Source organism: Sinocyclocheilus anshuiensis, unplaced genomic scaffold (assembly GCF_001515605.1).
Source record: "Sinocyclocheilus anshuiensis isolate Anshui unplaced genomic scaffold, SAMN03320099.WGS_v1.1 scaffold178, whole genome shotgun sequence".
Lineage (NCBI taxonomy): Eukaryota > Metazoa > Chordata > Actinopteri > Cypriniformes > Cyprinidae > Sinocyclocheilus > Sinocyclocheilus anshuiensis.
Window position 1 is genome coordinate 554,455 of NW_015546031.1, and position 25,593 is coordinate 580,047.

At 37.4% G+C, this 25,593-nt stretch overlaps 1 protein-coding gene across 2 annotated transcripts in view; it reads right to left on the minus strand.

Moving 5' to 3' along the window:
• prkcab (protein kinase C, alpha, b) overlaps positions 1-25,593 on the minus strand; it is a 174,963-nt gene that overhangs the window by 20,093 nt on the left and 129,277 nt on the right. The window contains exons 6-14 of one of the 2 annotated variants that reach the window (XM_016499890.1): positions 18,128-18,284; positions 17,920-18,054; positions 15,533-15,626; positions 13,312-13,341; positions 7,458-7,598; positions 6,283-6,456; positions 5,477-5,568; positions 4,613-4,675; positions 1,947-2,085 (exon numbers count right to left, since the gene is read on the minus strand). In XM_016499890.1, coding sequence (XP_016355376.1) covers positions 1,947-2,085; positions 4,613-4,675; positions 5,477-5,568; positions 6,283-6,456; positions 7,458-7,598; positions 13,312-13,341; positions 15,533-15,626; positions 17,920-18,054; positions 18,128-18,284 — 1,025 coding nt within the window. The remainder of the gene's footprint in view (positions 1-1,946; positions 2,086-4,612; positions 4,676-5,476; positions 5,569-6,282; positions 6,457-7,457; positions 7,599-13,311; positions 13,342-15,532; positions 15,627-17,919; positions 18,055-18,127; positions 18,285-25,593) is intronic. The other variant, XM_016499891.1, reaches the window with a different exon arrangement.

The window sequence follows — 25,593 nt, forward strand, 5'->3', positions numbered from 1 at the left end:
AACCCCCCCCCCCACACTTTCAATTGTTTTACTTCAATGATAGGTTAGAATTTTGGTAATTTTTTTTGAATGAAAGATCAAAAGGATAAACGATGCAGATTTATTTTCACAGCCACCTTTGCTCATATTTACCAAGGCTGCCAATATAAGTGGAGGGCACTGTATTTCCATGCGGTTCCTTGCACAATACTATGTAATGACTTTGAAACTCTTTTATCATAGCGCATGATTTGTAAACTAATACATTTTGATGTTTGCATCACATAACCAGCTCCATATGGATGGCTTTTCTGATGTAGTAAACTTGCTCAGTAGCTCACCTGGTACACAATGCACTTGCACTCGGGTACAAGTCCCATGAAACATGAGCCATGATAAAAGAGCTCAAAGATTTGAAGAAACAAGCTCAAATTACATGATTACTTTAGCAAATGCATGTTCATGTCTTGTTTTCTTTTACACTATCGGTAGGGTTTAGGGTAGGTGGTACGTTAACCTTTACACGCAACTCACTGGTCATTTCATTTCTGAACTGCCATTATAAATGTAATAAAACGTTGCCAGATTCATGTTAATCTGTTTCAGCTAAAACTAAATGCACTTTTAGTGCAACTTCCTGAACATTTCATTTTGAAAGTGCTGTGAAAAGTCGCTCAAGATGAGTGTGAAAATAGATTTTACTTATGAAATATAATGATTTAAATAAACCAAAATGCATAGGCTTTCTAGCATTAATATGATGCTACTATAGCAACAATTTATGACAGTCCGTTTCACAAAGTCGCATTTTAATTGTTACATCTGACACAAACTTTCCGCGCAAGTGGTTCAACTAAGAATGCAGCACTACTGAGTAAGCTAAAGATATGATGAAATAATTCTTTAATGTTTAATAGAGGGTTAGATGGTCGTAGTTAGTTGATTATTTCGCTGTATTGTTACTGTTTGTTGCTGTTCAAGTTGTTCTAACTTAAAATGATGCATCTGTTAAATGGGTCGCAATGAATGTGTTATGTTGTCAGGGAATCGGTCGCAATAAGCTTGTGTTTCATTGTAAAGCAGACACAATTAAGTATTTCTGGTGGTTGGGGTGGTATCTCTCGTCTGTATTTGTCGTAAAACTGCTGCCTAAGACATATTATTTCCTGGAAGTCAGATTTTCGAATTTGTTGCCTACGTGATTTTGTTTTATTCAATAGCTAGCCGACTCTGCCATCTGTATTTGCAAAGTACATTTTAGTAGGGTCATTCACTCAGAACGCATTTTTCATTCCACTGCGGTTCTTTTCCATTGTATTTCAAACTAAATGCGCTACAGACGTCTTTGAATTTGTGTTTGAATGCTGCGCTCGTCTCAGGTCTTTATAGCAGCTTGTCGCGCATAATACATCATTCTAAAACACGGCGCTCAAGTTCAAAGAAATGCAGCTTCTAAAAACACGTCTCTAGCTTTAAAAAAAGAAAAAAAACTTCCACTGACCTGCCTCGCGACCAAAACACTATCTGTGTGAACCCAGTATTCTAATTGTAACGTTAGCGGGCAGGTTTGTTTACGGTCCGACAAATACGCGAATGGGCCACAATTTTATTTATTTTTTTACTTTGTGCTACGTCATCGCCCCCTTTCGTCACCTCAGCCGCCCCCTCATCAGTGCTGCGCTGGCGCCGGCTCTGTTGAGAGGTCAGCAAGGGTGAGGACTTTAAGGCCTGAGGTCGTGTCCTACATGCAGTGAATATGACAGAGGCAGTCCGGGTCATTCGATTTCAGTTAAAATTGGTTATCACTCTCTCTTAACCTGGAGTTTGACAACCTCCCTCCTCACTACTTTCCTTATACCTTATAAATCTCCTTTTGTATTCCACAGAAGAAATAAAGTCATACAGGTTTGGGGTGGTATTATGAGTGAATAAATGTTTTTTTTTATGCAGTCTCGGTTGTCCCTCACCTCCGGGGCGATGTAATCCGGCGTTCCACAGAAGGTGCGTGTCGTCATGCCCTCATACATGTGTTCCTTACACATGCCGAAGTCTGCAATCTTGATGTGGCCCTCGGAGTCCAACATCACATTATCCAACTTCAGATCTCTGAGGACAAAATGCACAAACCAGGTGTATGAAATTCACCGCAGATAACTAATGTTCATGGCAGAGGCTGTGTATCTGCCTTCCCTCGTTTCACCCGGCAGACAGTTCACAGTTAATAGTGTAGTGTCTGGACCAATCAGACACACTATTTTTCATTTGATTTAACAAATCAATTATTCATTAGATTAACAAACGTTCACAGACACCTCACCCAATAAACATACTGGGTGCCAAGTTGTCTGTGAACAGGGCCCAGGACCCTGGTTACCATGGCAACCCTGACACCAGATACATTTACGACCTAATGGAATGCGAAGCAGGGAAAATCACTGCATGTTCCATCGCAAGAGGCACAAGGCGCAGTAGAAATTGACTTTTCAACTAATTAATTCATAGGAAAACCTTTCTTTGAATGAACAGTGTAATCTTCAGGTCATGGTGTATGTTGTCTTTGATATTTTTAGACTATTTTATGCATGCTTATGATGGAACCCATTCCTGTCATCCTGCCTATATGTAATCCTACCATGTTTAGTATCCATGAATTCGCCTTCTGATGATCGAAACAAGCGTGTATATTATATGTTGGTACATAGGCAATATATTAGTGTACTGAGAATCTTTAGTAATTTCGATTCAAGTTCCATATGCAAATTACCACACTTCCACACAAAGAGTCATAAAACTCCCCAGTATCTCAAAACTCCCACTTGGGATAACTAGTTATGTTTAATTATTCATATTTCCCTTATGAGCTGATTCGCTACAATAGTGTTGTCTTTAGCTGTGGGTGCGTATGGCCGCGTGCGAGTGGGCAGTATAAGCGAGGTCAGGGCGACCTCAGCCTTCATCATCAAAGAGCATGATTAATGCGAGCTGAATGCTGCAGCCCTGCAGGGATGGGAACGGCGAGTGAGGAGCTGAATGCAGACAGCGCTGCACATAAACAGTCTTTCTTACAGCCCCCTTCTCCTCAGAGAGTGACTCATTCTCTGGACAGGAAGATTATACTGCATTTCATGGGTGTTTCGGACCTGCTAAACCCTGAGTAATGTTGTTTACAACAAGCAATATGTGTTTTCAATGACAGTGTTCTGTACACATCTGATGTCTATCATTTTCATCTCGTTCAGGTAGCATTCCTCTAGAGTATGGATATGTTAGCTATTTCACATAACAGCTGGAAGCTGACAGTTTAAAACAGCTTAAGCTCTATTTTGTTAAAGAATTTATGTAAAAGCTTTAACAAAATCAAATCAAACTTGAGAAAACATTTGCTTTTAAACACTCCGAAAGTCTTAGAAATAGACTATTTTAGTGAATTACAGTTCATTAAAGCATTATGGTTCATTATTTTATATTACTAGTTGCTACTGTTATTCAAGAGAACAATTGATTGGGCAATTTTAGACAAAATTGGACAAAGTATATTCACACAGGCATTTCAGGCCTGCTAAAACCAGAGTAATTATTTTTCTATTTTCACACAAATGTGTTTTTCACACCTCTTGATGTCTATAATTTTCATCATATTCAGGAAGCATTTCTCTAGAATGGATGTTAGCTGTTGCAAATAAGACCTGGGAGGGTACATTTTGCATCATATGGCTCAGTTTAATCACAGAATTATTTCTGCAAATTATTTGTAGCTTTCATAACTAATGATGCAATTGAAGGTATGTTCTATGTTTAAAGAAACAAAAGTTCCATGTACAGCATCTGTGACGTTCTGTTTGACAGAAGAAGTTTATAAAAACATGGTGTTTTTATGTATATCCACTACTTCTGAATATCTCCTATCATGATGAATTTGGTAAACCCACTAACTTTTGTTCAATATTCACACGGATGTCAGAAAGTGTCAAGTGGCTATTTACATGCAGGAATTGCTGTAATACATAACCAGTAAATCAGCACAAAACAAAACAAAATATAAGCAAATATATGAAAAACATATTGCTTTTAACCCTCCAAATGGCTTGATATAGACTTCCATTTCATTACAGCATTATGGTTCATTATATTGCTTGTTGCAGGCATTATTGAAGAGAACATTTGCTATGATCGCAAGTCATTAATATTTTCAGTCCATCTTCCCAGTTAATACTACTGTATATATATCAACTTTTATGAGCACATTGACAGACACGGACTAAAAGTCACAAAACTCCAACTGTGATTTCACGGTGTCTTTAGATACTCAGTAAAAGCTAAACAGTACAGTGCATGCTTGTCCTGAATTTACTGCAATTATGTGGCAAATAAACTAAGGGTCTTTCTCTGTACTGCTGTAACAGTAATAACGAAAATGGAATTTTAATAGGTCTGTCTTGACGCCATCTCAGCTGTTACTGGCTCCGTTCTCAGCTAATCTAATTTGATCATGTGGAGAGTCACATCTGCTCCAATTAATGTGTGCTTTCCACTGATGGTGACACACTGACAGCGTGTGATCTACTGTGCTCCTCAATTCTGTGTAGAGCAATAATGATGTACTGTAAGACTAAAGATACTGTAATCCACTCACCTGTAAATAATTCCCTTCCTATGAAGAAAGAAGAGTCCGACAGCAATCTCTGCTGCATAGAATCTGTCAACACAACACAGTGCAGATTAGTCAACATCACACATTCATTAACATGTAAAGAAAGTACACATTTGTTTTGTATTTCTCAGACTGGCATCCCAGCCCTTACAAGAAGCAAAAGAAATAAACTTGCATTGATTGTTCCAGCAGAAATTTTCTAGCCTCTGTTGACAAGGTGAAAAAATGGTGTGGAGTTGTGAGCTCAGACATTTGCTGCTCACACATGCATATACTGTATTAGAATAACAACATGAACAACTCTATTTCAGGAGCAGCTCTTCGTGAACACAGGCCCTCATATGTATCCTTGTTTACAGTTTTATTCATGAGTGAAGACTGGGTGTTGATGGAGCAAATGTTTACAGCTTTTCGTCTGTGCCGTTTTTATACTGTATGTGTTTTTGCATACATTCCTGCACAAATTCTCATTAGTGTGCAGTAATTCAAAAACATTTACAATTTAAAACTGTTTAATAAACATGGTAGTATTTGTAATGCTTTTAAATGTATTCTGATTTAAAGAATCTAAGACAAATCTTCATTAAGGATTACAGCACATTTGGCAGCATTTTAAGTTGGAATGTGTTGGTGTTGGAAAGAAATGTGAACAGGTTACCACTTTTCACAGTATAGCATGCATTAAGCTGGTGTTCCAGTGCGAACATAGTCCCACAAACACACTGTGTAGACAAACCAGCATGTTCAGTCACATCTAGAGCTATGTGTTTTGCTTGACTAATGTGTTCATCATTAGTCTGTACTCGTGTCTTTTTGATTGACAGTAAGAAGTGAGTCATGTCTTACACGGCTTGTGGCTCCTTAAACTTGCCCACTTGCTGGATGTGATACATCAGGTCTCCTCCGTTAATGTACTCCATTACAAAGTACAGACGATCCTAACAAAAGACACGAGATAAATAGTACAGCTGCAGAAAATAAACAAGCAAGCCCCTGTATGCAGTACTGAATCAACCAGTTAGTCATCAGTTATGTTGAAGAAGTATCGTGACCATCCCAGAGGGAGTGAAATGCGAGTGGACATGATGGCTGGTTTGCTGTCTGCCTGCAGCTCATGAATATTTAGTGAGGGCATGCTGGGATCTGTTGCATTATTTATCAGCAGGATGCCCATACTGAGAGTGGCCTGCTGTGACTCCTGGAGGAGCTTCCTCTGTCTCACACTTACAAAACCCTGAACTACTACGTACATCAGTTGTTTGTGTACATTTTTCTATGAAAGAGAATGAGAATTTCTTCTTCATGCAGCTCTTTTACACAATGAAAGTGAATGTCAAACTCCAAAGAGGACAAAAACAATATTAAAAAGCAGGATAAAATTATCACGGAACTATAGTCAATATAACAGATTTGTACCGGAGCGCTTCACCTCACAAGTACAACGCCATATATGAGCTACCGGGCAAATATACTGGTAATGTATATATACTGATGAAATATACTGAAAGATTAGGATTTAACCAAACGTCATACAATTTGGAATGTGGGCGAGACAAATACTTCTGTGTCTACTGATATTGTGACAGCTACTGACAACCGAAACGCCCCCAAAAGACAAAAAGACAACAGATATAAAGAGATGCATTTCTCACCACAGTCTGGAAGCAGGAGTGCAGCTGGGTGAGGAAAGGTGGCTTATCTCTCTGGGCCAGCACTCTCTTCTCCACCATTGTGCACTCCACATCATCATCCTGGATCACCACGTCCTTCTTCAGGATTTTAATGGCGTACAGCTCCTCAGTGGACTTCCTCTCTGCCAACATTACCTACGTTGAAAACAAACACACACTGAGTGGAAACTCATGGTGTGGGTTAGTAAGTAATTTGGCATATGCTTTCTTAAGTTGCGGTCACATTTACTGTTGCTTGGTGTAATTTGAGTCACTCCAATAGGAATCAGTGCAATCGTACTTTTCGTGTGAGGGAGAAAAAGTTCTCCATTCAGATTTCTCTTATTTTTAAGTACTCAAATTCAACAGAAAGCTGCTTGACTTCTGTGTAAGCTGTGCTTCATACAAAGCTATTGCTCAGCTACTGATGAGACAATGGACCCTTTTTTTGCCAGTGAAATTTTGATGAAATTTCACTAATGTGACTGCACCTTTATCCATAGAACCTATGGTATTAGGCCAAAAATGACAAGCTTCAATCTTTTTGGCTTTACACGGTTTTAGAGAGTCAAGGGTGGTTTATTCACTCGACTGAGAAACAAAGTTCTGTCATGACAACTCTCGGAAGGATTGGCATGGTAATGTACATGACAATGTTAATGTATTTGGTCTTGGTGGAATAGATCTGCTACACTGCTGCTGCTGCGGCAGAGCAAGTACCGAGACTTGCTACTGCCAATACATCCATAACATGCTGCTGTGAGCATGTAAGAAATACTGCTGCTGCAAATATAACATACATGGAATAACCCCCATATAACATACATGAATCACCTCGTAGCAGATCTATACAGGTGGAGCTGGGGAAGGTGGAGGGTTTCTGAAGCAAGCTGCAACTGCTACGGCAAGCACTAGTCATATATTTGAACGTTGAGCAGCGAGCTCATTGGCTACCGATACAGGAGAGAATTAATCAGCTGTGCCATGTGATAATGATGTCATCAGGTCAGATTGAGTTAGACCTATCGGACTGCGCCATCTAGAGTTTCATGCCAGAACTCTGTATTTGTTCTGAGGAAGATCTAGTAGCTTGCTTTTTGTGAGATTTATCTTCAAAAGACATGTAAGCATTTTTGAGACATGACAGGAGCACTGACCTTCCCAAAACTGCCTTTGCCCAGAAGAGCCAGAAAATGGAAGTCATTGAGTTGAACTCTGTTCATGTTTCCAGATGGTAAACTGAAGCGTCGGTGATCAGAGGGAGTGATGACTTTCTTCCCAGGACCGAGCCTGGCTTTCTACAAGAGTGATGGAGAGTGATCAATAACCAATACATGCCCAAATACACACATGAGCTTCCACAGCACTCAAACGCATGTCTGGCAATTAAAACTCTGTTGCGTGCTCAACTACACAATATGGCACTTCTTAGTAACGTGCTGTAACATGGTCAGGCCTGTGTGAAAATGACAGGACATGCAGAAAAATGTGTGCTGGGCTTGAGAGCCGTCCACAGCTGCTGGAGAGAGATCTTCAGGCCAACTGAACAAGAACACAACCTCCAGGCTCATCCTTCCAATTAGCTCCCATGCATACCCTTTTCAAAGTCTGTTCTGTATACTGTAAAGTATATCATGGTGACCTAGAGTGTGCTAGGCTTTAATGTCTGGGTTGATTTAAAGTCCATTCACACTAACTGTGATTCAGTCGCTGATGGTCACCCAGTCACTGTCAGTTGCAGTGGCATTGCTACTCGACTGCTGTGTCCAACTGGATCAGGTGGCGTGTGAGTCACCCAATTTCACCATATCGCACCATACAGCCTGTTCACTAAGCTTTACACAGTGCATCCACTGATTTTAGTTTTGATGGTGCAGCACAGGGATGTAAAGGGAAAAAAAACATATTAAACATATTTTTGTTGGAACTTATGGTAGCACTTTAGTTTAGGGACTAATTCTCAGCATGCATATTACGAGCATATTGGCTGTTTATTATTAGTACTCCTGAAGCACATATTAATGCCTTATTCTACACGACCATATTTTAGATTCCTTAATCCTACCCCATACCTAAACTTAACAACTACCTTGCAGCCAATTAGGAGTTTACTGAGGTAAAAGGAAGTTAATAGTTAATAGTGAGAATTGGTCCCCAAACTAAAGTGTGACCAAACTTATTTTTTCAAAACAGAAGGTGATTTCACAAAATGCAATTGACTGTACTTACATGCTTGATTTCAGATTGACCTGACTTTCAGAGAGATTTTCTTTCTCTAGTGTGAAGGTGCCCTACAGTTAAACTCTGCTCCATTTTGTTGCATTGCCACGGTTGCTGTCGTTCATGTCACCTTAACGCCCAACTCAATAAAAACGTATGAGACCGATCACTCCAAATCGCTGTCAGTGTGAACACCCCTGTAGGTTGCAGTGTGCTAAATAAACCCGACTCATGGTTGACATGCAGGCCATCTCCCAAATTATGTAAAGTCTACTTGCATTGTGTCCTTCACAAATATCCGCCTCAAAATTAATGTATAGCATTTTCATCTGGCAAAGAAAATGACAAGCCTCCTGCACAGACTGTCAGATTTTTGAGAAGGTCTGATAACTGGAAGCATGAAGTATAGCACTATTAACAGTATGGAGTCTTTAAGTGAAGCATGATGTTGCTCTGTTTGTGGCATTCATATCCAGTGGAGCTCCTCCTTCAAACCCCACAATTACACCTCCAACATCTTTCACACACTCTCGCTGTATACTGCACTCTCACTTGCTTTCTACTATAACACTCTACTCCATCCTGTTGTTTTGGTGTAAAAACCCACAGACAGCATCTAGGGCATTTTTTCCTATCTGCTAACTAGCTGTCCGCTGTGGTCAGTTGTGAAAGACTACACCACACTATTCTCAATGTGCAATGCTCATTCTACAAAATGCGTGCCCTTATTAACATACTGTATGTGTAAAAAATGACGGTAACACTTTATTTTTGGGTCTCTTAACTAGTTGCTTATTAGCATGCATATTACTAGAATATTAGCCATTTATTAGTACTAATTAAGCACATAGTAATGCCTTATTCTACATGACCTTATTCTACAACCCTAATCCTACCCTATACCTAAACTTAACAACTACCTTACTAAGTATTAATAAGCAGCAAATTAGGAATTTATTGAGGGGAAAGTCGTAGTTAATAGTGAATAAGTGTTCCCTATTCTAAAGTGTTACCAAAATGACTTTAACAATTAACTGATACTTTTTCTGTTATTATAGGTATTCTGGTCACACTTTATTTTAAGGCCCGATTCTTGCTGTTAACATAACCCCCTTAAAAACTCCTAATTTGCTGTTTATTAATAGTTAATAAGGCAATTGGTAAGTTTAGGTAAAGTGTTACCAGTATTCTTATATTTTCAAAGCAATTTTATTTTTTTTTTTACAAATATACCCATTTTGATAAATGATAATAATAATAATGTTTTATAATTAAAAAAAGGTTTTAAAATATTAGCCTTGTTACCATGGTTTTGTGACATTTGCAAAAATAGCAATATTTTTTCCTTCTAATAAACACCCTATTCTTCCATAATCTATAAAATCATGCTGTCAATCTTGCAATTCCGATGGTGTTTTAATATTTAATAGATTTAATGTGAACTGGCACAATGCAACATTTTAGCACTAAGACATTATATGCCATAGAATGTTTAAAATCCTAATGAAATATCACATTTTTGTAACGGAAAAGACCTCCATTTAACAGAAGAGCACACTCTGAGATAAGAGGAACACCATCACTGTGTGTTCTCTGACTGTACAGAAACCATGACGGAAAAATACTGAGATATTACACAACTATATGACTGATTTGCAGCTGCATTATTAATTGAATCAGTGCTGTGATGCATTTTTTTTAATTATTATTAGGATTTCTCAGTGTCTCTTACTCTAAGTTTACTGTGCTGGTGTGGACATCCCGAATGGACATGCCAGTGGCTGCTCACATCACATTCAAGGTAAAGATACTTGCAGAGAACAGTCACTGGTTCTGATACTAACACAGAAGCTCTTCTCAACAAGCTGTTATAACACTCCCAAACAATTTTCTTCTAGCTGGTATTTTCTAAGCCATTCTCATGTTACTGTCCCTTTAGCATCAATCTTTTGTGTTGTATTCCTCATTTGTAAACCACTCTGAATAAAAGCATCTGTTAAACCTACTGTATGAAGGGAGCCATCATGTGGTTGGTTTTAGATTTACCATGCTCAATTATTAAACATGAAGAGCTTTCTTAGAGACTTCTTAAACAGCAGATCCAATCTTATACAGCAGGATTTAGAAGATTAAATAATAATAATAATTAAAAAAAAAACACTAATGTCTCATTTGCTGGAAACCAAATTGAACCAGTGTATCATGAACATTGTGCAATGATCAAAGGCTAAAATGGAAGGTAAGGTTTATTTTCATAGATTACATTACATTTTTTAGCAAAACAATAGCATACTAGAATCTGTTATGTGATTTGTCACCTGAAGTAAGATGCAAGTTTAGGGTCTCATTATGACAATGATATGGTTCCATAAAGAAGCTGTAACATGCATGGAGTATTTCCACTACACAAAACAGTTCTGTAGTAGAAAAAAGGTTCTTCAGATTAAAACGCTCTTCAAATGGTTCTTTTAAGAACCGCGATCTCGTCTAAAATGTAGAGGGGATCGTGCTTTCTCTGTGGCAGCTCCTAGGCTCTGGAATGCCCTTCCTCTGTCTATTAGAACTTCTCCAACTTTGGGTGTTTTTCAGAGTTCGCTTAAAACTCATTTGTTTTCTCTAGCTTTTGACAATGTTTTTTAGCTGTGTATGATATTTGTTGTTACTATTATTATTTATGTATTTTTCTTTTTTTCTTTTATTTTACTATTATTATTTTTCATTTGTTTTTATATTATTCTTATCATTCTTATTTTTTTCCCCCCTTATCTTTCTCTGTACAGCACTTTGGTTCCAGTCGTGGTGTTGAAAGTGCTTTATAAATAAAGTTTGAGTTGAGTTGAGTTGAGTTAAGAACTGTTCACTGAATAGTCTTTTGGGAAACACAAAATGGTTCTTCATTGCATTGCTCTGAAAACCCTTCTGGAACCTTCATTTTTAAAATAGCGTGAGACATAATGGTCACACCAATTCTCACTATTAGCTAAGTACTAGTTTTGCCTCAATAAATTCCTAATTTGCTGCTAATTAATAGTAAGGTAGTAGTTAAATTGAGGTCAGATTAAGGGATCTAAAATATGGTCATGCAAAATAAGACATTTATAGTGCTTTATAAGCACTAATAAACAGACAAAATGCTAGTAATATCATGCTAATAAGCAACTAGTTAACAGTAAGAATTGGACCCTAAAGTGTTAACTATATTTCTTGTGTACATGCATGCCAGTCTGTAAAACTACAATATCACAAGATTTGCCTTTGCAGCTAAAAATGTTTAAGGTTAGGGTTAATCTTATAGGTAGGACTCTAAATAAACACAGTGTATAAACATACTGTGTAAGGACTTTTCAAAGACGAAGAATTACCATACAGCCACCGACACAACATCGTTTTCATGTTTTACATTAATATAATAGGATCTACATTGGGGTAAAAATTAAGATGCACATTTTAAATAGTATGTGAAATAGTGTAATTACAGATGTAATTACATGTTATATTAATTGTAATTACAGTGCAATAACATGTATGTACACGATACATACATTTTAGACAAAAATGAAACACTATTTTGTAAAATATATGTACATATAATATACTTCCTGACTATATCTAGTACACAATACATTGTTATGTATCTATTCTCACATGCACACATTTAAGGGTTAAAAATGGTCATTTCATTAGCATGTTGCTCTTTGAGAAACAGTAAACATCAGACACATCTAGAAGAGTTATCAAGTGCTGCCCCCTATTGGAGATCTCATGTAAGTGAGCTTTACATCTACATGCAAACCCAAACACTAGTGCACTTGGGACTGTCAACAGTGCAGTGAAGAACAGTGTCAAAACCCTTTTTCAGTGAGTGACAGGAACAGCATTATCCTGTGGTGCTAGACAAAAAGATTGTCATTCGTTCAGGATGCACATGAAGCATGCTCAGGGTCAGAGTGTGAGGAAACCTTCTATGATCTATAGAAGGCCGAAGCAGATCACAAACAGCCAAAAGATCATTGCCTGTCCTTTAGCTTCTGTGCTCTGCTGTGCTATTTACTAACAACTGCAGTTTTTATGGCTGTATATATATATATATATATATTGCTGATCATTACTATTCATTTTTAGTTTTGCTTTACATCTACATGCAAACCCAAACACTAGTGCACTTGGGACTGTCAACAGTGCAGTGAAGAACAGTGTCAAAACCCTTTTTCAGTGAGTGACAGGAACAGCATTATCCTGTGGTGCTAGACAAAAAGATTGTCATTCGTTCAGGATGCACATGAAGCATGCTCAGGGTCAGAGTGTGAGGAAACCTTCTATGATCTATAGAAGGCCGAAGCAGATCACAAACAGCCAAAAGATCATTGCCTGTCCTTTAGCTTCTGTGCTCTGCTGTGCTATTTACTAACAACTGCAGTTTTTATGGCTGTATATATATATATATATATATTGCTGATCATTACTATTCATTCATAGTTTTGAAATAATAATATTAATAAAACAATCATATTTCATGCTCAGATGGCACCATGTTTGTCACCTCTTTCACTGATCAGAGGTCAGATGTCAGTGGATGTTCACTTGAGCAATAAAGAAAGAGAGCAAGAAAGTGTGTGTAAATTGTGTAAGTGAATAGAAACCTGAGAGAAGTTGGATTGCATCTTTGTTAGTAAATCTGATTTCTTTGTAGCAGCCTGAGCCACACAAATAATCAGAGGGAGGGATTTTAATACTCTAAGATGAACAGATAGAGACAGACGAGAGGCGAGCAGGGCAGAGAGAGGAGGCTACCTTCAGCAGGTGGATATTGAACTGACAGGCCTACAAGAGGGAAAAAACTGGGATGTTAGTCTGCTATCTGCATACAGGGATACACAGGAACTGTGGAGACACAGCAGGTCTTTTCTTTTCTCTTCAGACTCGAAGAGGCAGGAAACAAACATCACAGAACAAGGAGAGAGGATCAGTCAAACCAACACAGTCACTGACAAATCACTCACTGACAGACAACTGACACGAGCATTAGCAAAACTGCAGAAGATGGCATACAGAAAGCATTTTACCAGACTGTCTAGTAATATTTGGCATTATTTCTGCTCATAGTTCCTAGGAGAGTGTTTGAAACAAACATTGTCAATAAAAATGTTGAAAAACAATCTGGTGCCTAATGGTGCAATACCTAGTGCCTGTTTTGTCCAAACAGATTCACAATTTTGTGAAAAACATATTTGTTTTCCCAACAAGAGGAGAAGGTTTAAAGATGGATACTTGCTCTTCATCTCAATTTTTTTAGTTTAGCCTTTCAAATATAAAGTGTAAACCCTCATTACAAATTAGTTTGCCACAAATACAAATTTTGCGAAGGTAGTTCAAAATTTGTACTACTACCAAAAGACAATAAAATGTAATAATGGATTTTGCCCTCCAAACTTTTGTTTAAATTATTTTTAAGATGTAATGCTTTATTCTATTGGTCGATTACTGCAGAGAACTGTAGTTATTTTTTTTCAATATTTGTATTATTTATTTTTATATGCAGTGGCTCAAAACGTATTTGGACACTTAAAGGGGTCATATGATGTTGCTAAAAAAGAACATTATTTTGTGCATTTTGTGTAATGAAATGTGTTTATGCGGTTTTGTATCTCCTCTATGCCCCGCCTTTCTGAAACTTGTCGATTTTTACAAAGCTCATCGGTCTGAAAAGCTATCCAGTGCGTTGTGATTGGCCGAATACCACAAGCGTGTGACGGAAATGTTACGCCCCTACCATACTGTGATGCCATGTCCCGGCGCGATGAGACAAAAACATTAAAACTCATTATAAACTAGGCATTTGTTGCATCCAGTGGGGACATAAAATACTGATTATAATGACTTGTACTGTCTTTTTTACGCGTTGCATTGCATCGCGCCGCGTAAACATAAAACCATGTCTGCATTTGTGTTCAGAGAAATGACAAACAACAAGCGCTACTGTACACTGCTCAAAACTCGCGTTTGAATCTTCAGTGGCAAATTCTTTAAATATGAAAACGTACTTACAGGCTGTGAGTCCGCATTATTTGTCAGCATCGTAGAGTGTATAGGGTCAGCATGCGCACCGAAGGGGAAACAGGGGAACTGAATTCACCGGAACACCGGCATTGTAGGCTACTCTCCCAGGAAACAGTCCTCATCCTCCGTAAAATGCGTTGCACACATCTGAATATTTGGGTTGAACTGTTCTGGAACAGTGTTGTAAATGAGGCATTTTAGGAGGGCGTGGACGAGTCTTAACTTTTATAAAGAATATCTCTTTGGGTTTGAGACTTTAGTCTTTGCAACTTTTGGGATCTTATCTATTCACGAACAGCTTGTAACACTCCAAAGAGAAAGGAAAATTTGAAATCGCATCATATGACCCCTTTAAGCCACATTTAAAAGCACCTGAATTTCACTGCATTATATAACTAAATAATAAAAAGAAACAATTTTTTGCTCAGTTCTCCTCAAGTGTCCATGCAGATTAACCACAGATAAAGTTTATCATATTAACTATCAACATGATCCACTGACAACCACGAGTTGTGCCCAAACTAAGCGTCACATTAATTTGTCAACAATATGTTGACATCAGCAAAACAGTTTGAGGAGTTTCCAAAAAGAGACACACAATAGCAAACATTTCCGGCATTATTAAGCCAAACATTCGTTGCATAATAAGCAAACACTTGACAAAGGGATCTCAGCACCCGTCGTGTCCCTCAGCATCCCACCAACACAGCAACCACGAGATCTCACCATGGAAACAGTTGCTATGGTGACCCTGACAGTGGCTTTTTGGTCTTTGAGAGTCACGATCTACAGTAGTCTAAGCCGTATTAGTGCGTCCTATGCTGTTATTTGAACATTCACTACACATTAAAGCGCGATTTAATCACTTGACTTGAGAATGAACAGCCGTGCAGGACTCTTCAACGCTCCTCTGGCATGAATGAGTGTGTTTGAAGAGATAAACACACACTCTCACCTCAAACTTCTGCCGCAGCTCCAGGTTAATGTCGCTCTCCTCTGGGATGGGCACGTTGTAGTACTCACCCTCCTCCTGGTTTAACATCTTATACCTGTCAAACAAGAGAATATCAGACACAATTGAAACTTTAAATAGTCTCATGATACAGTCTAAAAAAGCATGGTACAGTAATAGTAGCTTTGTTTACAAAAAGTACATGCCTGCATATACAGCATGGCTGTAAAAAGGCATAAACCACAGCAATGTGCATTAAAATGCTTGACTGCAGCCTCTGAATGCATGACGGTACACTGTCATCTGTTGTTTTATGGCTTTAGTAAGAAACCGTACTTCCTGTTGTCATAAATATGACATCATAAAGCTGAAGTAGCAGCTCTGGGTTCCTGTGAACTTTCTCTCACATACACTCATTTGATGTGGATGGTCTCTCAGAGAAGCCCTCATTACACCAGCACCAGAGACATTAAAATAAATCACACTCTTTTGTCCATAGATCACTCTGTAATTTATAAGATACACTGACTTTTTTAACGATCGGCACCAGTGATATTAAGGTGATGCTGGGAGCAAATCAGATCAGGACTAATGTTTTCCAATTCAGAATACAGAAACTCTTCTATGCCAGATTTCATAGAACTAAATCTAGTGTACTACTACTTCTTAATGTTTTGACACTTTATTTCACTTACATATTACATTATAATAATTTATTAAGTCATTGTAAAATAGTCTGCACCTGCCGTGTATTAATGCACTAATCATTAGTTCACTGATTGTTTTTTCTTCTTCTTTTTTTTTTTTCATAAACGGCCCACAGTTTAACTTATAAACTACACCTGTGGTCTTAAGTTTACACACACCTTTTAAAATGTTAATAATTAAAAATAAATAAGAGGAATTATAAAAATGGCATTTGTTGGTACAGCCCAGAATAAGCTTTTGCACATATCAGATATCTACAAGACAAAATAATAGACGCATTTATCAAAATGACCTTGTTCAAAAGTTAAAAAATGACCTTGCAATGACCTTGAATGCAATGAAAAAGTTATAAAAAATGACCTTGTTCAAAAGTACATACTGTACAGTTAATTCTTAATGCTCTCTTGTGTGTCTGAAGCCGTTAAACCACATGAAGCTCAAGAAGTCAATGTGATGTATTAAGAGGGGGGTGTAAAATTGTTTTGGTAACACAGTTTAGGGACCAATTCTCACTATTAAGCAGTCGCTTATTAGCATGCATATTACTAGCATATTGGCTGTTTATTAGTACTTATAAAGCACATATTAATGTCTTATTCTGCATCACCATATTATGGATCCCTTAATCTGACCTCATACCTAAACTTAACAGCTACCTTACTAACTATTAATAAGCAGCAAATTAAGAGTTTATTGAAGCAAAAGTCGTAGCTCATAGTTAGTTAAGAGTGAAAATGGACCATAAAATAAAGTGTGACCAACATTTTTTAATTTTGTTTAAAGATCTTGGTAACAATTTAGATTAGGGAACACATAAACATGATATTACTGTAGTTCTAGACTAAATGTGAACATGCATTTACTCATCTCACTTGCACAAAAACAGATTCAGTATTCTTCAAAATGAATAAAAACGGTGAAACACAAACTCAGAATATAACACAAACCTGCAATAATTAAATCTATGAAATAACACAATTATCCTTTATGTATTTAATCCCATTTTATTAATCTATCTGATCCAATTCAACCATATTAATAAGCAAAAATGTCTTTAAATTGACATTTCCTTCAGTCGGAGGCTTATTCATTTCTGGTGTGAAAGGACTTTTACATTAGCCAAAAATAAAACTTTTTATATATTAAAACAAACAAGCCCAACCCAGATGAGAAAAAGTAACGCAAACGTAATTTAACACATTACTTTCCATAAATGCAACTAACACAATCAGTTACTTTTTAGGGAGTAACACAATATTGCAATGCATTACTTTTAAAAGAAACTTTCCTCAACACTGCACATATTCACTAAGGTGTATGTAAACTTATGACCACACCTGTATATAAGAATTGTGATTTTTATTAATATCTGTAACTATTTATTGAACATTAGTGTATTGCAGTTGCCATGATTTTTTTTTTTATTCTACTCCATGTTGCACTGTGCCTAAGAACCTGTGGTAAAATCACTGTAAAGCATGTCCTTTTATGGTTTATTGCCTGAATAAGAGCTGCAGTGTGAAAGCACCAATTTATCTCAAAATACAGGAATAACTTACATGATAGATTAATACTGTAATATCAGCCACTGTATTAAAATAATTAATATGCATTTCATCTATTTTACATTGAAATGTATGTGAGAAAAACAACAGTTTGTGGTGCCAGTGTTTTTGACTCACCAGCCACATAGAGGAGCTTTGATCAGCTCAGACACACCAAAGGACATGGAGCCCATGAAGTCATTACGGGTGGTTCTGTCCCAATCCCACACCTCCACGGACAGACGGCGCTCCTTATCCGATGGCTTTAACTTACTGCACACAAACATGCATGAGAAAACACATCTACAATGCCGTGAGAGTGTGTGTTTACCGCTGACAGACTCACAAGATGAAGGACTCGTTCCAGGTGGGGTTGAGCGAGGAGCGGATGGTGCGGGTCTTCTGTTTGGTCTCATTCTTGGGGTCTGGGATGAGTTTGAGCTTCACATACGGGTCTGATAGACCATTGGGGTCCATGGGAATCAGATTTCGGGCCTCACACACTGATTAAAGAGAAAGAAACCAAATCTCTTCAAACAACACTCAACACTCTTCAAACAAAAACAGAAACAAGAAAACACGGTAACACTTTAGTATAGGGACCAATTCTCATTATTAACTAGCTGGTTATTAGCATGCCTATTATTAACATATTGGCTGTTTATTAGTACTTATAAAGCGCATATTCTTCATGACCACATTCTACATCCCTACACAGGAACAGGAATTAAGTGCCACCATCTCATCTATATTACTCATATTTTAAGTAAGTTTTCATAAGTTTACTGCTAAATGATTCTCAGACAGCAACAAAGAAGGTGAAGTAGCATTTGATCCTGTCAAAAAAAAAAACAGCCTCTTGCAAAAACGGGCAGGCTGCATTTCTATTAATAACCAAAAGGGGGAGACGTGTCTCTTTAGTCTTTCTCACAGGAACGTTAGGAAGCAGCTTGAACAGAGCTCACTCTGAATGTGTGGAAAACATTGCTCAAATCTCTTAAGAAGCTCTAATGTACAGAAAACTCATTCCCAAGGTCTGACAGTGATAGTGGCTATTAATTTGACTCTCCACATTGCCTACACTTGGTAGCTGACAGAGAGACGTTAACAAGAATCAAGGCTTTTTCTGCGGCTGTTGCTTAGATACAACATCTACGAGAAGCGCCGCGCTCATCCGTTTGCTTCCTCTGGCTCTTCTGAGGCTTTTCAGGTGAAATAAGATCCACCGCTGTTAATTCCAGCTGAATCTTCTCCTTTCATGTGTCTTTAAACAGTCTTCTGGAAATTATATTCGTGCCAAAAGTTACCCCGAAAAAAGTATATCTTGTACATGTAATGACACAGTCTGATTATGAAATTAATCATTCAAAGCAACTGCATTTGATTTACTAAACTGTGTTCTATCAGTTGATCTGCTGTGTAGTTAGGGTTAATGCTTTTAACAAACCCCTAAGTATTAAACTTTAGTGTACAGTCTCACACTGTTTGTCATGAATGATTCTTCAGATCATGTGGCTTGTTGTAGAGAGGAGTTTTGTTACTTTACTAAGCAAACAATCGTACATTTTTAATCTGGCAATCTGACAATGCCATAAAATCACCTACATAATGTAGCAACATGCTTAAAACACTTTATAGCAACCACTGAATATTGATGCAGCTTTCATGAATTGATTTAATGTCAATATCATTACAATGTCATTTTTTTAAGGGACCTCAACTAATACTGTATATACAGAGAACCCTGTCAGTTGGTACATTAATATAATATCAAATTGGTAATACTTTATTTGAAGTTGCTTATTAGCATGCATATTACTAGCATATTGGCTGTTTATTAGTTCATATGAAGCACATATTCTGCATGACCATATTCTATATCCCTAATCCTACCCAATACCTAAACTTAACAACTACCTTACTAACTATTATTAAGCAACAAATTAGAAGTTTATTGAGACAAAAGTCGTAGTTAATGGTTTGTTAATAGCAAGAACTGGACCTTAAAATAAAGTGTGACCGAAGTAACACATTGAATTAAACATGACATTTTTGAAGTAGAAAAACTGAAATATTATTGTTCTAAAGTGTACTCTAATAATCTTTGTTTTATTTACAAGTTGCAAAAATATTTTTTACAGTGTAGCATCATAATTCTTTCATCTTAGTTATTAATCCAGTGAGTTTTTTTTTTTTAGTTCTGAAGGCCAGAGTTGGTATTTGGCATCAGCTCCTTAAGAATGTTTAGATGAAAAATGCATTAGAATCTATGGCTGATAAAACTTTTAGAGATTTAATGAAATTATCATAATGTTTCCTCTTCATATTGCTGCTACATTACTAGCAATGTAACCCATATTATGTCATCCTAAACTTCAGTAAAACATATCTTACTGATCTTGACGGATGGCAGCATGAATGCCTAAAACATAACAATACTTTAAAGGCTATTTTTACATGTGGTTTTCCATGGACGCTCAAATCGCACGGATAGCCTGAGAAATTCCGATGTGCTGTTACATAACCGCCAAATGTCCAGTCCACGGCACGCTGGGTAATCTGATAATGCAGTCAGATGAGCTCGTTTCTTCCCATTGTTTATCCACAAAACAGGAAGGGTTAGCCAAGATTCCTCCGTCTGACTTCAGCCCAGAATAAACAAACTCACATACAATAACAGCAATAAATCTCAATCCAAACACTCGGTCACATTTATCTCCTCTGTGCATTTGAGATACTTAACCTGCAAGAAATATCCACAGAAAGCTCCAGGTCAGTCATGTACATTAAAGTGCACAAATAGACACTGTTTCCAGAATAAGGAGATGAAACAATGCATAACACTTTTCATGCCCACAGAGCCAATAATACCATGCATCTTCATCCTCCCATTTGATGACCCATCAACACTACCTCGACCAGCATGTCACAGCTATACTGTCAAAGGCCTGATCTGATATCTGGCAGCGAGAACAAAATGAGTCATAGATAAAATAAAACCACACAAAAGTATGGCATGATGTGAATTCCAACTGGCAGCCGCTAAATATCACCTACAGTCATCGCTTTAAATAATAACCACGACATTTCCATCCTCCGTGTGGAGCGAGAACGCATATCTTTGGGCAGTGCCGGCTCTTTAACTGTTATACCGCTTCCAGAATCCAGAGAGACAGAGGCTGATAAGACTGAGCCATACCTCAGGCAGGACCCACAGTAACTTAAGCCCTCCGTTACAAATGGGATCCATGAGGGAAGTGCTGATAGGGACCACCAACGTGTTTAGCAGTGGCCAAAGCTTGGGGGAAGGGGGAGGTTATGTAATAAAACCCTCAAAGAAGACAAACAGACTCCAGAAGTTCAGGCCTACAGAGAGCGATCAGAACCAGTGCGAGGTCTCATATGCAAAAATACAGGTTCACATCACAAGCAAAATGCCATAAACCGCATGTGAAAGGACTGTGACTTCTAAGTGAAAACCCTGTATTATAAGTGGTGTTGATTGTGCACAGCTGGCATGCTTCTGTTTAATCAATAAACGATAAATCATTTATCAGAATAGTTTATTTACGAAATAAAACCAAGATGAAACTATATATATGCACATTAAAAAGGGACCAGAGTTCTGTCTCTAATGAACTGCAGCTGTTTTTTTTTCAGCATCTCTATGTCCAGTGTCTTTCATGTTCCTTCACTGTTTGGCTAGGGCCACCAATGCACTGGATTTAGAGTTACCATACTTTTTTTTTTTTATCCATGACTTTACCAAGACCTTTCCAGTCATTTGTGATTACAAATTTCAAAATCATTTTGATTGAGAAAATTCACAAATCACTTGTGAACAATTTAATGAACATAACTCGATCTAAAGAACAACTCAGACATCAAAAATCACTATGGATTGCAACCACGTTTTTGACTAAAGAGCAATATCTAGCTGAAAAAAAGGAAGAAAAAAATACATTACCATTGCAAAGTTAGATGTCAGTAAGATTTTTTTTTAACATTTTAAAAATACAGAACGAACAATATTGTAAATATTATTACAGTTTAAAATATGTTTCGTTTTTTAATATATTTAAAAAAAACTCACAAACCCCATGAAGAACCCAATCATATTCTTTACTGCTCCAGCAGATGACCTCTCCAGACACAAAAAACCTGTTAATACTTCCCTCGAATCCAGCAAATGATTAGTTTGATGTTTTGTAACATGAAGTATTTTTATTTTCCTTGTGCTTCCGAAATATATATGTTTGATATAAGACATTGTGGTAATACTTTAGGGACCAATTCTCACTATTAACTAGCAGCTTATTAGCATGCATATTGTCTGTTTATTAGTACTTACAGTATAAAGCACACATTCTGCATGACCATATTCGACATCCCTAATCCTACCCAATATCTAAACGTAACAACTACCTTACTAACTATTAATAAGCAGCAAATTAGGAGTTTATTGAAACAAAAGTCATAGTTAACGGTTTGTTAATAGCGAGAATTAGACCTTAAAATAAAGTGTGACCTAATGGGCACAACTCAAAACTTTGGCCTATAACCATGTACTCTTTTCCAGTTAACAGAAGTGTAAGCTCTCCTTGTGTCCTTTTCAAAATCTATGGACATTTTTAATGGATAATAAACATTTGAATAATAAAGTGTAAAGGCCCGTTCACACCAAGAATGATAACTATAAAGATAACGATATAGTTAAAATCGTTCTCGGTATTAAAGAATAGCAGAGTCCACACCGCAGCTATAATGATAAAGGCACAGAGAAAAGATATCGTTGGAATCACTTTCAATGCGATTTTTTCCAGCTGATGAACAATAAAATCATTGCAGCCCAATCAGAATCAATCCTGATATAACGAGCTCGAGAATTTAAGCGGCAGACGAGCGTGCGCTCGTAATAAACAGACGATATCGTCCGCTGGTGTGGACCATAGACTGTATAAAAACATGGACGTAGTGTCCGTGACGTCACTCGTAGATTTCCGAAGAGCGTTTTTGAAGCTCAAAGTGGGCAGAGCGGGCCGTCGCCATCTCCGCTTGGTGTGGACGCTAATATCGTTATCTTTATAGTTATCGTTCTTGGTGTGAACGGGGCATAATTATTAATTCAATTTAAGCACATTAGTGTACAGTACACTCATTTTTTCCAAATGACCAAACTGTACTAGTCTATAGCATCATACCTCTTCCAATCATAACTTCTTCTTTTTTTTTTTACTTAAAGGTATAGTAGCAAAACAGTCTGTTTAATTTTAAAAGGATGGTTCTCTCAAAATTGACATTTACCGCCCCTCATTTCGTTCCAAACCCATAAGATTTTCATTCATCTTCAAAACACGAATGAAGTTATTTTTAATAAAAACTGAGAGCTTTATCAATCTCCTGAAAGTCCAGGTAATCAAAAGTTTCTCCAAGGTCATAAAGGCCACATAAAAGCAATTCATATGAAGATATTTTGTTTCCACATGCATAAGCAATCATATCGCTTCATAAAATTGGGATTAAATCACTGGAGTCACATGGATTACTTTTACGATGCCTTTATGACCTTTTTGGAGCTTGAAACTTTTAATAGATGAACAGAAACCTCCTAGGTTTTCTGTAGAAGAACAAATGTTTTATGGGTTTGGAACAACATGAATGTGAGTAAAATAACTATCCTGATAAGATGGAAAACACAACTAAAAAAAATTAAACTAATGTTTTTTGTGTGTGTGTGTGTGTGTGTGTGTGTGTGTGTGTGTGTGGTGAAAGAACCCTTGACTAACATCATCAAGTGCAATTCAGGGGGAAATAAAATGCAACAGTATAGAATATGGCTCCTTCATCACTATAATCACAATTTATGACTTTTAATAACTTGCTGAACAGGACTCGTGATGAATTCTTCAGATGTATAGAGTAACTATCAGTGGATCAGTGTGAAGGCCCTGCTTGACTTCAGCATGTCTGTGTGTTGAAGGTCAGAGATAAGCAGAGATGATATTGTCACAGCAGGGAAGAGGTGCCAGCTCACAGGAATGTGTTCACTGGAGCAAGAGTCTCTGAGCGGCCACAGGCTGGCATACATGCCTCCTCCCCCACATAAACCCCCACACCAGCCGGGCATCAGGCCAGACATCTGGCACTTAAGCTCCCTTATACCTGCTGCCTGCCCGTGTCCTGCTTTGACCCTGAGTCCTCCACACACACACACACACACGCTCAATCTCTAAACCCACTCAACCCCCAACACATGACCTACCATGATAGCTTAATGCTAACTGGCAGTCTGTGGAAAAACAGCATCAAAGTATTATCAAATCTGAGTAATAAGACTAATGTGAAATTGCAAGGATCATGCAAACATATAAAAATAGGAACATATGCGAATTATACTAATAATTTAGAAGCATTAAAATGACAAGGGCTGCGTTTCTCGATAACGATTGATCTTAGCGTTTAAGAGCGTTTTCTACGAGTCATTTTACGATCGTTCGTTATTGTTTCACGTGCATTCCCAAAAATGCACTTAACGCAATCGCACGTAGCCATTCTTTAAGTGCTAATTAGGAGTCGCTATCCGTTTGTCAAGTGCTGAAATGTCACCTTATAGAATGGCTCGTAATTGTAGTACACGCTCGTTTATTGAAATGTTAACCTAATGCTGAGTTCCAGACAACTTCGATATAATAACAATTATATTATATTATATTATATTATATTATATTTATACGTATAATCTTATACTTTACATAATTATATACTTTATACAAAAACATATATTATAGTATATAACATCTATATAGAGACGTTATTTCCGGCTCCAATACATTGGTTTTCGTGCACGTCAGTAAGTCATTGACAGATTTTTTCCTCCCAGTCTTTAAAGCATATTTCCTACATTACTTATTTTATTAATTTTATTTTTTTGGTTCAATCATTCAATTTAGATGTGTATTTCTATTTTTTCTGCCCTTTTTAATTATTTCATTTATAAATTCATTAAAAAAAACAAACAACAAAAACGAGTAATAAAGTGTACAATAAAGTACAATCATATCTTTATATTATAATCAAATTGAACGGGCTTTACGATTACTCCAGAGCACTCGTAGATCTACGATGATTTTCAAGTGGTACTTAAGTTTATGATGCTTTTGGGAAACAGACCGTAATATTAAGATCAGTCGTACGATTGTTTTTACGAACTTCTTAGGCTTACGAAGCTTTTGGGAAACGCAGCCCAGGACTATTTGGATAAATATCATTTTTGGACATGTTCAGGGCTCAACGCATAGGGCCAGATTTACTAACAGCTTGAGCCAAACTACTGTCATGATTGTCATGATTTACATAGTAAAAAATTGGTGATGAAAAGGAGTAGACAGTTATTTTTGCAGCTGATCTTACTGATCTTACTGCTTCTAGTACATGAACGGACACTGCTATGCTCCTATCAGCCATCAGGAGGTTTGCTAATCATCCCAGCACATGACTCCAATATTCTGGGTCGACTTCCTGCCAGTCGTGTCGTCATCTACTCAGAGGAGTGATTAAAGATTGATCCAATCAAGAGACAACAAAGCTTTCTTTGTATCAAGGACTGAAAAGGTTCGTTCACAACATATAGAAACCACGATGTCTTGTGACCCACCCTGAGTGCAACTATTATATCCAAGACAGGAAAAGGGACGGTAATCTAATCACGTCCTCAGGCCTGGAAGCACGGGATATGCAGCGTGAGGCCACATGACCCACTGAACATCTGCTTTCTGCCCTGACGGAAACCCTTACGTTTCTTGTGTCACAGAC